At 40.9% G+C, this 12,324-nt stretch overlaps 1 protein-coding gene across 3 annotated transcripts in view; it reads left to right on the plus strand.

Moving 5' to 3' along the window:
• Positions 1-12,121, plus strand: part of CLSPN (claspin) — a 27,589-nt gene extending 15,468 nt beyond the window's left edge. Inside the window, exons 13-26 of one of the 3 annotated variants that reach the window (XR_002103254.1) lie at positions 181-383; positions 1,055-1,215; positions 2,068-2,294; positions 2,667-2,781; positions 2,912-2,996; positions 5,014-5,129; positions 6,414-6,578; positions 6,701-6,822; positions 8,658-8,788; positions 9,357-9,471; positions 10,167-10,249; positions 10,471-10,632; positions 10,823-10,992; positions 11,662-12,121. Coding sequence is in view for 2 of the 3 variants with exons in the window: in XM_019547742.1 (XP_019403287.1) it covers positions 181-383; positions 1,055-1,215; positions 2,068-2,294; positions 2,667-2,781; positions 2,912-2,996; positions 5,014-5,129; positions 6,414-6,578; positions 6,701-6,822; positions 8,658-8,788; positions 9,357-9,471; positions 10,167-10,249; positions 10,471-10,632; positions 10,823-10,939 (1,802 nt within the window). In the remaining variant the exon portion in view is untranslated. Of the gene's footprint in view, positions 1-180; positions 384-1,054; positions 1,216-2,067; positions 2,295-2,666; positions 2,782-2,911; positions 2,997-5,013; positions 5,130-6,413; positions 6,579-6,700; positions 6,823-8,657; positions 8,789-9,356; positions 9,472-10,166; positions 10,250-10,470; positions 10,633-10,822 lie in introns of all 3 variants that reach the window. The other 2 variants (XM_019547743.1, XM_019547742.1) reach the window with 2 other exon arrangements.
• The last annotated feature ends 203 nt before the right edge of the window (positions 12,122-12,324 follow it).

Raw genomic sequence — 12,324 nt, forward strand, 5'->3', positions numbered from 1 at the left:
CTGGGGGCAAGGGGAGGGATGTCCGGTGGCAAAGGTTAGGGGATGGGACTTCTGGTCCCAATATAGTGCCTGTGGGGGCGGGCAACCCATGCGGCCCTTGACAGCTCACCAAAACTTATTAAGCAGCCCTCTAGCTGAAATAGTTGCCCTCCTGCCTTAAACGGTTGCTTTCTTTTTTAGAAGATGACGATTCCTTTTCTCTGCCAACTTTGGCAAAAGAAAACAGCCACAACAGCAGCTTTGAGTTGATTGGCTCTATGATTCCATCCTACCAGCCTTGCAACAAACTTGCACGTGGAGGAAACTTTCTGCCTGCAGCAGGAGGTTTTAGGTCACCATCTCCGGGTTTTTTCAAAGCTAGCTTTATCAGCTCTGCTTCCAAGGTATGTCCCTTTGTTTCTAATCATTTGTAACTCTTTATGTTTCTAACAAACAGAATTCTTGTTTCCTTTTGTATCTGCAGAAGGTCATCTTACCAAATACTTACCAACACCTTTGATTAATTGGGGTTTCAGAAATGCTAATCTTTCCTGTGTATTAAAAGTAGACATAGAACCTGCCCTTTGGAGTGACCCAGGGGAGCATGCTGACTTGACAACTAAAATTTTAAAAATGTCTAAAACATCAATTGGATTAGTCCGCAATGGCTTTTCATTGTTAATTATAATTGTTCATGTTTGATCCAAAAAAGGATTGCATTCCTCATATGTCTCAATAGTGAGTTCTGAAAGGTGTGTATCAAATTTATGGATGCTTGCTGACATCACTTTTAGCATGTGCTATGATCTGCCTCCAAGACGACAGTGGACTATCACAGCTACATCACTCCAACACTACTATAAAGATTACCACGGTCCAAGGAAAGACACTGTGATACCCAGAAGCTTTTTTAAAGTCTAATCCCAACTATGCGCTTGATTCAATAAAAGGTATCGCCCACAAAAATTCTTGGCCCTCGCCATGAATATTAACTATGTTTTTGCTTCTAACTTTCAGGATTTTAAAAAGATGAAGTATTTAAAAATAACTAAAGACTTTATTTGTTTCCAATTAGAGTTCTGGAAAGATATCTGAGCCCTCCCTGCCCATAGAGGATTCCCAGGATCTGTATAATGCCTCCCCTGAGCCCAAGAGTTTATTTCCAGGAGCTGGAGAGTCTCAGTTTCAGTTTTCTCTGGAAGATGATACTCAGAGTCAATTGCTTGATGCAGATGGGTAGGTCTGTGGTGTATACTGGCTGTTGTTCTATTGTGTACTAACATCAGTACACCATTCAGCTTGTGAGATATTTAGTGTTATGCTCTTGGGTTATGTGGCAAGGCATAGATAAATAATTGGCCTTTTATGTTGCATGTTGCCTTGGAGAACTGTTACACACTGCTTTTGCCTCTGTTAAAAGCTCTTTAACATTGGAAATGGAAACATCTGGGCTATTGCATTATAAAGATGACAGCATTCTCTCTCTCTCTCACACAACTTTTTCATCACAAATTTGTAGTTTGTATTTTAAAATTTGCCTTTTTCTCTTATCCTTAAGAAACTGAAAACAAATACTGTATATGTGGGTTGTGTATCTGGATGGAAATGTATCTGGACTGAAGATCTACTTTCTGTCTTTTGGGTTTCAGTGTTGATTTTATAAAAATGTGGCTGAAATCAGAAAGTTGCGTAACAAAGCTTTCTGAATCTACCAGACTGCTAGTATTACCTGCTAAGGCTTGAACACGCATTGTATTTGGCCTTTGTTCATCACCAGAATAGTTGCATTCTAGTGCCAAAATCATTACTAGTGGTAACATGATATGGGAAACCAAACTGGATTTTCCTCTTCTAGTTTGGGCTTGGAAGACTTGCAGTTAAAGAAACCAGTTACATGAATTACCTCTCTCTGACTCGAGATCGCATTTGTTCACAGTGTCACGATATGACTATGTGTTAAAACTTTGTGGGAGTATTTTTTTAGATTTTAAAGACAAACTCCCTGTATATATGGAAAGGCGGAATTCACTAAGATGTGGCCGATGTTAAATTGTAATTGATAATTTTTAGCTAAAGGTTTATTTTCAGGTTTCTGAATGTTGGGCACCACAGGAATAAATACCAGTCCTCAAAGCATCGTCTGACTCTGGCTAGCATGGATGAGAATGCAATGGATGCCAACATGGATGAATTATTGGATTTGTGTTCTGGACAGTTCAGCAGCCATGGAGAGCGCACTCCAAATTCTAGCAGTGGTAAAAAGCAGAACATGGAAGAACTGCTCAATCTGTGTTCTGGAAAATTTGTGTCTCAGAGTAGGTTCTGACTCTGCTTGGTGACTTCACTGTTTGTGCTTAACTTTAGATTAACTTTAATTGAAGTTTCATATTAACAAGTCCTTTAGTTCTTGCTAGTACTGTGCAATATGGTGTTTGGAACTGCTCAGAATTGTAGTCCTGGAACTGGTTGGCATCTTCAGGCACACAATATTTTCCAAGACATTCAGGGTACATTGATGTAGGACTGTGCCATGTTCTACAGGGGTATCTGACCTAGGTCAGATACTGTAAATGAGATGATTACTTTAATGCAGAATATAGCCTTCTGCTATGTATACCCTTGCTGTCATTCCAAAGGGATGATTAAGGAAGTTGTCTAATAAGTTGTCCTCTTGTACCTCTCCGTAGCGGCTTCTCCGACATGGGCATCTTCTGTGTCCTCTAAGCCAGAGAAAGAGAGCGACGCAGAAGATCCAATGGCAGAAGCACTAGCACTTTGTTCGGGATCCTTCCCAACAGACAGGTCCGTATTCTGTCTTGGAGAGTCACGGGACATGATTGTGTAGCAAGCCCAGCTTAAACAGTTATAATCCTGTTATGGCACCTTGTATAACCACTGCTGAGTATCATCTAAAGGTATGTGGTTTTTGTAGGGAAGGGGAAGATGAAGAGGAGCAGGAGGAAGAATTTGGCGATTTTCAGCTCTTAACGGATGACAATGCATTTGAGAATGAAGAGGTGAGTTTGACAGAAATGTAACTACAAGACTGGCTAAAAGCATTCTTTTTGTTAATGTCTTTTTTTTAATATGCAGCCATTTATGCAGGATGTCTCATCTTCCAGAATAAGTTCATGATTCTGTTGGCAGAGCAATCTTTCAGTTAGTTTAAGGCATTTGATTTTTAGAATGCAAATGTGCTAGTTAAATGCCCTGGTTCTCTGAAAAAATAGTCGAGTGGTTCTGAATCTTGTTAGACTCAAGGCATCCCTTAGAAAATGCCAGTTCTTTAGGGTTCAGTTGTTCTGTGACTGTGGAAAAATATTGGAGCAGTTCTGTTGCAAATGACTTTAAAAAGACCACAGCAGGGCAAAATGTTTTTAACACAATGGATCCCTTTTGAAATCTCTGGATTTATCTTGTTGTAAAGGTGCTGAAGGGTTTCCTCAGAGCTTGCAAGCTGTCAGGGTGTTTTGTACTCTTGGGAGAAGGATCTGCAGCAGGCTGTGTACACAGAATACATGCATGAGATTGGACAGTGGTAACTCCAGGGTGGGAAGCCCGGGAAAAAGCAGGGGAGACTGTCTGGGGAGAGGGGAACTGAAGTTGTGCTGAGAAGGGCTGCTTCTGAGAAGGCTGCTACCAGGACAGGTGCTTCTGAGAGGATGACTGGCAGAAGAATTGTGATTGAGTGAGCTGTTGCTGAGGGCAGAGGAGCCACCAGCTACTAAATACCCAGGATTGTCTGGTATCCTTTACTAAAGGGGCAGGAGTTGAGCATACAAGTTCCCTTCCCCACGCTTAAGATCCCTGGGTGCAGGGAGTCCCTGGGAGGGAATCAGGCACAGGGGTTGCTAGAGGAGGCTTTCTGGGAGAGCTAGAGAAAGCAGCAGGGAATTGTGGCTGTGTGGGAGCTCCAGCAGAGCTCAACAAAGTACAGCTGAGAAGGGGCACTCCAGGTGCCAAATGCAGAGGAGCTGCCTTGGGAAGTGTCTGGGGAACGATGCGGTTGACTGCAGGCACCCAGGAAAGACCTGGAAGAGGGAAGAAGCACTGGTCTCTGGAGCAGCCGCACACGAGGTCCTGACAGGCACCCCCATCTTCTGTCCAGATCACAGCATCGCCACCCCTCTGAGGCAGAGCAAGCACCGCTGTCCGCAGCTCCACTGCAACCACTCCACAGTGGGCTACTTTGCTGCAGGCAGAGTGATTTTTGTGGAGACCTGGTTGATTAAGTGTATATACCTGTTATAAGTTGCCTGAGTGTTAAAGTTGATAACATAATTGCTTTTGTTATATGATAAGTATTTGCTTTATCTGCCAGTATAGATTATTATTGAGCTCATTGAAAATATTTTCTGTTATTTGAGGGATGTCAAATTTGCCAGTCTCTTTACAATTACTGTAAATAATAAAGTACTGTAAATAGTTAGTTAAGGTGTGGTCTTGTCGGGGGAGGACCATGGGAGAGCACTCCAATGAGTGGTGCTCCCAGTCTGTAGACTGAGTGGGAGTAGTTTGAGACCTACTGGCACCCCAAGATACCACAAATTTGGACATGGCTGTGGGTAGCACCATACCCAGGGTTACAATGTGAATCGTTTGCACACCAAAAGGTAAAAACAGACATCTGATTTGTCCTGGGCTTTGACTCGCATCAAAATAGATACAGGGCGATTTGTTTTCATGTAGCCTGACTATCAGTTAACTCAATTTGTCTCGATTATCCCAGGGAGCAATTGTTGTCTCCGATACTTCACAGGTACTTAGAGTGGGACAGTGATGGGCTTGTACATCTATAGAATCCCAGCTTAAAAGGCTTTGTCATAGGACAAATCCAATATCTGTGTTTACCCACACAACACTAACATATAGCACCCTAGGGTGTTGCAACACCTTTGGTTAAGAATCACTGAAAATTAGACTGAAACATTGTGTTGCTTAATCACTGCCAACCAAAGGAAGCTGAGGTTAGCAGGAGTAAACAATCCACTGAAATGCTGTAGGAATTTCTGAAAACTCATTGATTTTTTACAGGATGAAAAAAGTGAAGGAGATGAGAGAAGTGAAGATTGTGATAATGAGGAAGCAGAAGTTAGTGATGATGATGAAGAAGAACTGTTAAGACAAAGGCAGGGCTTGAAGAAAAAATTGTAAGTACACCTGTCTCTGAATTGCCTGCGAATAACTATTGATGTTATTAGAAACAGTCTGCAGTTTCTGAGAAAAAATTGAGGGCGGGTGTCTCGCTTATCAAGAGGACATATATGTGCCTGTGAGGGGTTAGCTTTGAAAGTCATTTCTTTTTGCTTTGGCACTGTCATTATATATGAATTAGCTGCATAGCTCTTAACTTGGACAAGCAACTGGGGCGTGCATAACCTTTTATAAGAAAGAGCAGTAGATCAAGGTAAAAGTAACATATGCTTTTCTCTTTTTCCTTGTTGAAATAGGACTGCTCTTCATATTTCTCATGTCTTAAGAACTTCCATTTAGAGCAGAGGTGCTCAATCTCTGGCTTGCAGGCCAAATGAGGCGCAGGGAGCCTTACAGTCTGGCCTGTAAGTCTCCGCATGGGTTGCAAAATTTGGTGATGGGGGAACAGTGGCAGCATTAACTGCCACTGCCAAAATCCCAAGCCTAGTGGGGTGAGTTGGAGCCAGGCTGTGATCCTTTTCTCTGTCTGGCCAGATGGGAGCCAAGCCGCTTCCCCTTCCCTCTGCAAGGTTAGGTTGGAGCTGTGCTGCACCTCCTTCTGTCCGTGAATTTGGGTCGTGCCCCTTTCCTGCCACCTGACTAGGTTGGGGCTGGGCCATACTCCCTTCTTTCTGCAGGGCTGGCCACATTGCCCCCCTCTATGCAGCTGGTTTGAGGCTGGAGGGCCAAGCCATGCCCCCTTTCTCTTATGGGGCCAGGCCATGCCCCCTTCCCTCATGGGGCTGGATCACAGCCCTTCCACCCTGTGGGGCCAGGTTGGGGCTGGCCCAAGCCCCTTTGCACTGCACAGGTGGATCAGGGTCAGGCTGCCCCTTTCTGTCCTCTGTGGTTGGATGGGGCCCCAGTAGATCTGGCTCTCAAAGGGAAATGGCGCTGCCCGTCCGGCTCACCAACCAAAAAGGTTAAGCACCACTGATTTAGACCAATAATACATATTTTTGCAAGTGAAAAAGTGACTGTTTCTGCCTAGCTGGGCGGGCATCAAGAAAACTTCGTGGCATAGTCTTGGGTGGTGCTGGTTTGAAGAGAAGGTATATTGGCAGATCTTCCACATTTGTGTGCATAAAAACATCTAATGATTGAGTCATACAGAAAACTTAAATTTTATACTCTCGCATTTGGGAATGTTGTAAAAACATGTTAGAATTCACTTTCCAACATTTATATGATGCAGCTGAGCAGTTTGTTTGTAACTCCTTTTATATATTCTTGTTTTATAGAAAACTGCAGGATTTCATGGAAGATGAGGCAGAGCTATCAGGGAGTGACGTAGGAAGTGAGAGTGAATATGATGGTGAAGAGCTGGATGAATATGAAGAGGAGATCATTGATGAAGAACTCCCTACTGATATGGAGCTAGAGAATCAAATAAAAAAAATACACATGTCAGTACCAATATTGGTGTAGTTATGCCCTGTGTGTGACATGTTAAAACTCTTATCTTTTGGGTTATGATCTGGAATGACAAGACTAAAGTATGATTCTCTGTCTTCAATTTTGATGCTAGGAAGGCAATGCTTGATGATGACAAACGTCAGTTACGCTTGTACCAGGAAAGATACCTTGCTGATGGAGACCTGCACAGTGATGGCCCTGGACGAATGAGAAAATTCAGGTGGAAGAACATAGGTATAATTCTGGCATGTTAATATTCTAATTACAGAGCAAAAGCTAGTGAGGGGGGAATGTAAAGTACTTCAGCAGGGATCTAAATATGAAGCTCATGGTAGTAAGATGGATTGTGAGCCTTTATTTAAAAAAACAACAACATTTATTTGGTAACTGGGGCTAGGAACTCACTCTAGCTTCCCCTCTTGAGTCCCAGGTCACAGCATAACTTCGGGTTGGAAAGTCTAAAGACAAAAAGTTACTTAAGCGATCTTCATGGAAACAAGCACTTCTGGGGAATTTATGCTTTCCTACTAATGTAAAAAGAAATATTTGTCTCTAATTGCAGCTGTTACAAAGACTTTTCAGGTTTTAAGTCTCTGTGCACCATTAAAATAGAATAGAGAACCTGTATTTCATTTTCCTAGAGGTTTAGTTCAGGAAAAGTTAAGAGGAAGCTGATGAAATCCAAAAGCTTGCCTTGTGGCAAGCTGAGGTGGTATCAGGTACTGATTTAAGACCCCTTTATGAGTGTCAGCAAGACACACAAACCTATAACTCCTACCACTTGAGCTAAAAGAGCATTTCTGATTGACTGATTTTTAATCTGTAGTAGGTTTTTCTTTATTCCCTGAATGTAGCCACTAGAGGGGGGCATGACATAACCAGTTTGTTAAATACTAATAATCATTTTAGCAGTTCTTTATATATTGTTATGAACTCCCATAAGACAACACTACTCTGACAAGATCCAGTTTCCACCAGTATTTTTCCTTTAAAGGAGTCATTCAAGGTTTCTTCTGCACTGAGGAATGAAAAGCATGTAGTCTGTTCTGGCTGGATTTTAGAATTCTTCCACTCGTCTGAAATATCCATGTTTTCTCTGCGTGTCAGCTCAGACGAATTAAACTCTTATAAGTGACTACCGTGGCCTATGTGGAGGGGAAAGGGGAATGCTTAGTTGGATAAATGAAAAAAACCCTACAGAATTCCGATTTTATTTTCCTTGGAAATACTTGAAATATTCTTTCGGACAGTTTTGAATTTACTTTAAGGTTTTTCTTGGATAAAGCAGAGCACAACTTAATGTGCTGGGGGAAAATTCTTTGTGTACTGATGTTTGTTTCTTTTATATAATACTTGCTTATTTGTAAGGGAATAGGCTAGAGACTGCCAGACGTGCATTCAAATTATGCATGTGGAATATCTTGTAGTTTTTAATGCCAGTAAGGAATAAGCAGTGGACTGTGGCAGTTGTAAATAGATGGTAAACTTAATATTAATTTTCTCTTGGCTACTGAGTTACCTTGTATATTTAAATAAGAATGTGGTTTACATGTACATAAGCAACAAAGATACTGTCTATAGAATGCTTGAGTATCTTGCTTTAGTTCCTCTCGCTGTTTAAAGCTGGCCAAATAGCTTTAATCTTGTCAAGTGATGCTGCCTAAAACTCCTTATAGGAAACATTTCCACTGGGTATTTCATCTCTATTTTGCTAAATGTTCTGGCTCCATCTGTCATGCATCTAAATGAGAGGAAGCATTCTGCATGTAATTTACTTCTTGGACATGTATATCTGAGTTATTTAGGAGATGAGATTTCTGGCAAAGACAATTTTGTTGGAACTTGACTAGTTTTAATAACTTGTTTGATCTTCATTGCTTCTGAGATGCTTACTGGCTTTGCAGGGGTGGGAAGATTTTAACTCATGAGTGCATGTATTTAATATTTTACATGTACTGCTTTCTCGAGCAACACAAGTAAAGCTTTTTTGAAGTAACTGTCTTTTTAGCACATATCTACATTCATCATGTCCGCTGCGTCTGAGAGCTAATTGCTGTCTCCTCATCTAGATGATGCTTCCCAATTGGATATGTTTCATGGAGACTCTGATAATGATGAGGAAAATGAAGAACAACTTGATGAGACAGAGGCAAAGTGGAGGAAAGAGCGGTTTGAACGAGAGCAGTGGTTACGTGAACAGGTATGGAGTTAGGTTGCAGCAAAGCTACTTCCTTACTCTGCATGTAACTATATACAGTTAGCAGATGACAAACAGATGCTTCCTTGAGTTAAAAATTGTATGTTATAAACATTCTGCACTTGTTCCATTTGTGGTTCCTTAGATTTGACTCGACCTTTACATTTTTAAATATTCAGTATAGAAGGGACAACTACATCCAATGAGAGGTGAAATTACCTCTTAAGTTCCTACATAAAGACAGTGGCAGAGCCTGAAGGCCAGTTTCCTGCTTTAGAACTGTAGCTGCAAAGCCGTTTTGCTTCCAGGTTGACAAAGGTGCCTCAACTGAACATAGTGTCTGAGCACTGAAATGTGCTAGCCTGTCATTCAGGCTATCGTAATAAATTAAAGGAAGCTGATAAATGACTTGAGAAACTGCAGGAAACTTTACCTCCATGGAGTTTTTATTGTAAAATTTATTGTAGTAAAGGAATTGACTTAATTCAGGTCACTAAATGAAACATGCTTTTTGAGTTGTGGTTTTCATTCATTATCCATCCTCACAAAATATCCTTTCTTTTTATTTCAGTTAGAGAAAGGAGACAAGAAGGAAGAGGAGGAGGAGGAGGAGGAAGAAATAGGTGAAGATAGTCAATTCATGAAACTAGCAAAAAAAGTGACTGCTAAGTCTCTGCAAAAGAAAGGTAGGTTTATTTAAGACAGGAGTGGCCTCGGCAGAGGCATGAACTTTGACTAGCCAATGACCAGCCTGTGAGCCCTGGTGCAAGGAGCCATTTCTTTACCTGGCTGTAGACCAGGATGATCTCCCCCAGAATTTGTTAAAGCTGAATGTGTCAATGCATTCAGTGATGCAGCCAGAAGCTTGACAGAGGAAGACAGTCTGTTTGCTAAAATGTTTCTTTGCTACTTAAGAGAGATTGTGTTGCTGTGATCAAAAGAGGAATAAGATTGTGGAAACATTGACGACAAAGAGACTTGTTGCCACTTTTAGTAAAGAACCTTTGGGGGTAGTGACATTCTTCACAGCACAGCTACTTTCCCAAATGGTTACAGCTGAGGAAAAGCTAATACCACACTTTAGTTGAGAAACCAATTGAATATTAAGGTTTTTCCTTGCACATGATACAGTGTGATTCAGAGTCTGCATAACTGCCTCAAAATTAACAAATTCCCTTCCAAATCAAAAAGATTTAATGGCTGGTAATGTTACCTATCAGTCATATGGTTCATTGGTCAGTTTAAAAAAACAACAACACCTGTCTGCAGCATTTATTGGAACGGGATTGGTATGATTCCTACATACTTCCTAGTTTTGTACCCAAATATAGTCTTTCTCATGATATTTAGGAACTGAAGTTTCCTTCTTTGTTTCCTTCAGCTACACCTGTAGCAGCTGTAAAAGAAGCAAAATCCTTGCCAAGAAATCCTTTTGAAACATTCAGACCTGCCAGCGACATGATGGTTGGTATTTACATTGCATAAACTTGTATGTTTTCATATTGCATTTATAGAATGCCCTTAAAAAGGCAGGTAGCAGGTGAAGACCCAGCTCTAGAAGAGTTCTGAGAAGTGCATAGGTACCAATGTGATATTGTGACAGTCATATCTTTTGTAGAAACTATATTGTGTTCTGTTCTGCATGCAAGTGATTTTTTTATGCAATGTTTGTTTGTTCTCTCCAGGTAAAGAGTGGATCACTTCTGAACAGACCTAAATCTGTTCTTCAGAAGCTAGCAGCCATGTCGGACCTTAATCCAAATGCTCCCCGAAATTCAAGAAATTTTGTCTTCCACACGCTTTCCCCAGCTAAGAGTGAAGAAGCACAGGAGAAATCGAAATTGCAGGTAGAGATTTACATGGGATGGGCTACTAGTGTTTAACTTTCGTAGTGTATTACTGTGTTTAATGCTTGATTCAGTTAGTAGGCTGCATTCTTACTAAAAGTTAGTGTTCAGGCAGAATCCTGATAAGCTGATGGAAGAATCTGTCCTTTTACAAGATCTCAAAATATTTTCCCATTGTATCTTGTTTTAGGTGAAAAAGAGGGGTCCTTCTGCAATAGTGACACCCTCTCCCAAACGGCTGAAGACAGATGGTGCTGCAACAAAAGGGAGCCAGAGTCGAAGCATATTCCGATACTTGGAGAACTGAATAATTCTCTCTCTGGGGCCAGGAATTGTAACTTGTCCTTTTGTCAGCCAGCAGTATGTGCTTTTAAACATCCAGGGGAAATTAGTTTTCTTTGCTATTTTTGCCCCTGCTGCTTTTTACTTGTGTCAGTTATCCTGGCAGACTCAGTGCTTTCCAGACGGTGGCGTTTACGTATCTCACCAGGTCTTTGCCAGCATTCCACAGCAAACAAGAAGTCTTAAAATCCATGCTTTAATTGGTCTGAGGCATTAACTCAGTGTCTGCCCACACATTACTAACATTACACTACAGAATGCAGACTGTGTGGAGTTATGACACAGCGTCACTTCCTTCCACAAATTCCCTTAGTGCGATGGGTTTGTTTTTTTTTTAGAATAACAGTGGCATCTGTGCATGGCAACAGTTACGGCGTGGTGAGATGTAGGATCTTTTATATAAAAGAAACAAAAATGTTTCCATGTACTGTTTACAGCTGCAGTAGTAAAGTGCTATCTTCTATCGCAGCTATTTCTTTTTCTTAGTGTTGACCATGTACTGGCTTGATAACCTGAGAGGTTCCAGTCTGCATTTTAAATATATTTAAAAAATGGTCTTCTATAAAATAGTGTAAATAGCATTTCACTTTTCCCAGCTCTTAACTTCTACATCCAAATTTTTATATGTATGCAGAGGGTATGCGTATGTAAAAGTTGTTTTTATGCAATGAAGATTATTTTTTTCAGTTGCCTGTGGACTTCTTTTGGATAAAGCTGAAGCTCTCCATCACAATTCAGCTGTTGTAGAGGTGAATCATCTATCCTTTTACAGATAACATAGGGCCTTCTTTAGAATGAAGAAACTAGGTACTATACTCCAGAAGAATGATTATTTACAACCCTTTTCCAGTAAGAACAGAACTTGAAAAACAGGTAAAACATGCATCTACTTGCATTTTAAATGTGTGATGCTAAAGACCACTTCACTGTAATGTTCAGGCTAGTTCTTACAGACTGAACATTTTCCTGAGACTTGATTTCAAATGCTCTAGATGCTGACTTGACTCCAAGTTGTACATTTTGTAATTTCATAAGCACACTTTTGTGCATGGCTGAATGTAAAATATTTTAATGTATATTGTGTTTGTAAAGGACTGTGATACTAATAGGTGTGCAATTTTTACAATAAAACGAGCTTTTAATTTTCTTTGGCAGTTGAAATGAAGTGGCAAAACCTCACTCACCTGTGGGCAGGCATCCCAGAGAATGAATTATTTGCCTAACTTGCTTTTTCCCTTATCCATTTATCCTAGCCCACAGCTGGGCCCTCACATATGGCAGGGAAGAACTGTGGCAGTCAAAGGTGTTTCATGGGCTGGACTGTAAAATGGCATTCATATAGGTTCACAT

The sequence above is a fragment of the Crocodylus porosus genome, unplaced genomic scaffold (assembly GCF_001723895.1).
Source record: "Crocodylus porosus isolate Cpor-Errol unplaced genomic scaffold, CroPor_comp1, whole genome shotgun sequence".
Classification (NCBI taxonomy): domain Eukaryota; kingdom Metazoa; phylum Chordata; order Crocodylia; family Crocodylidae; genus Crocodylus; species Crocodylus porosus.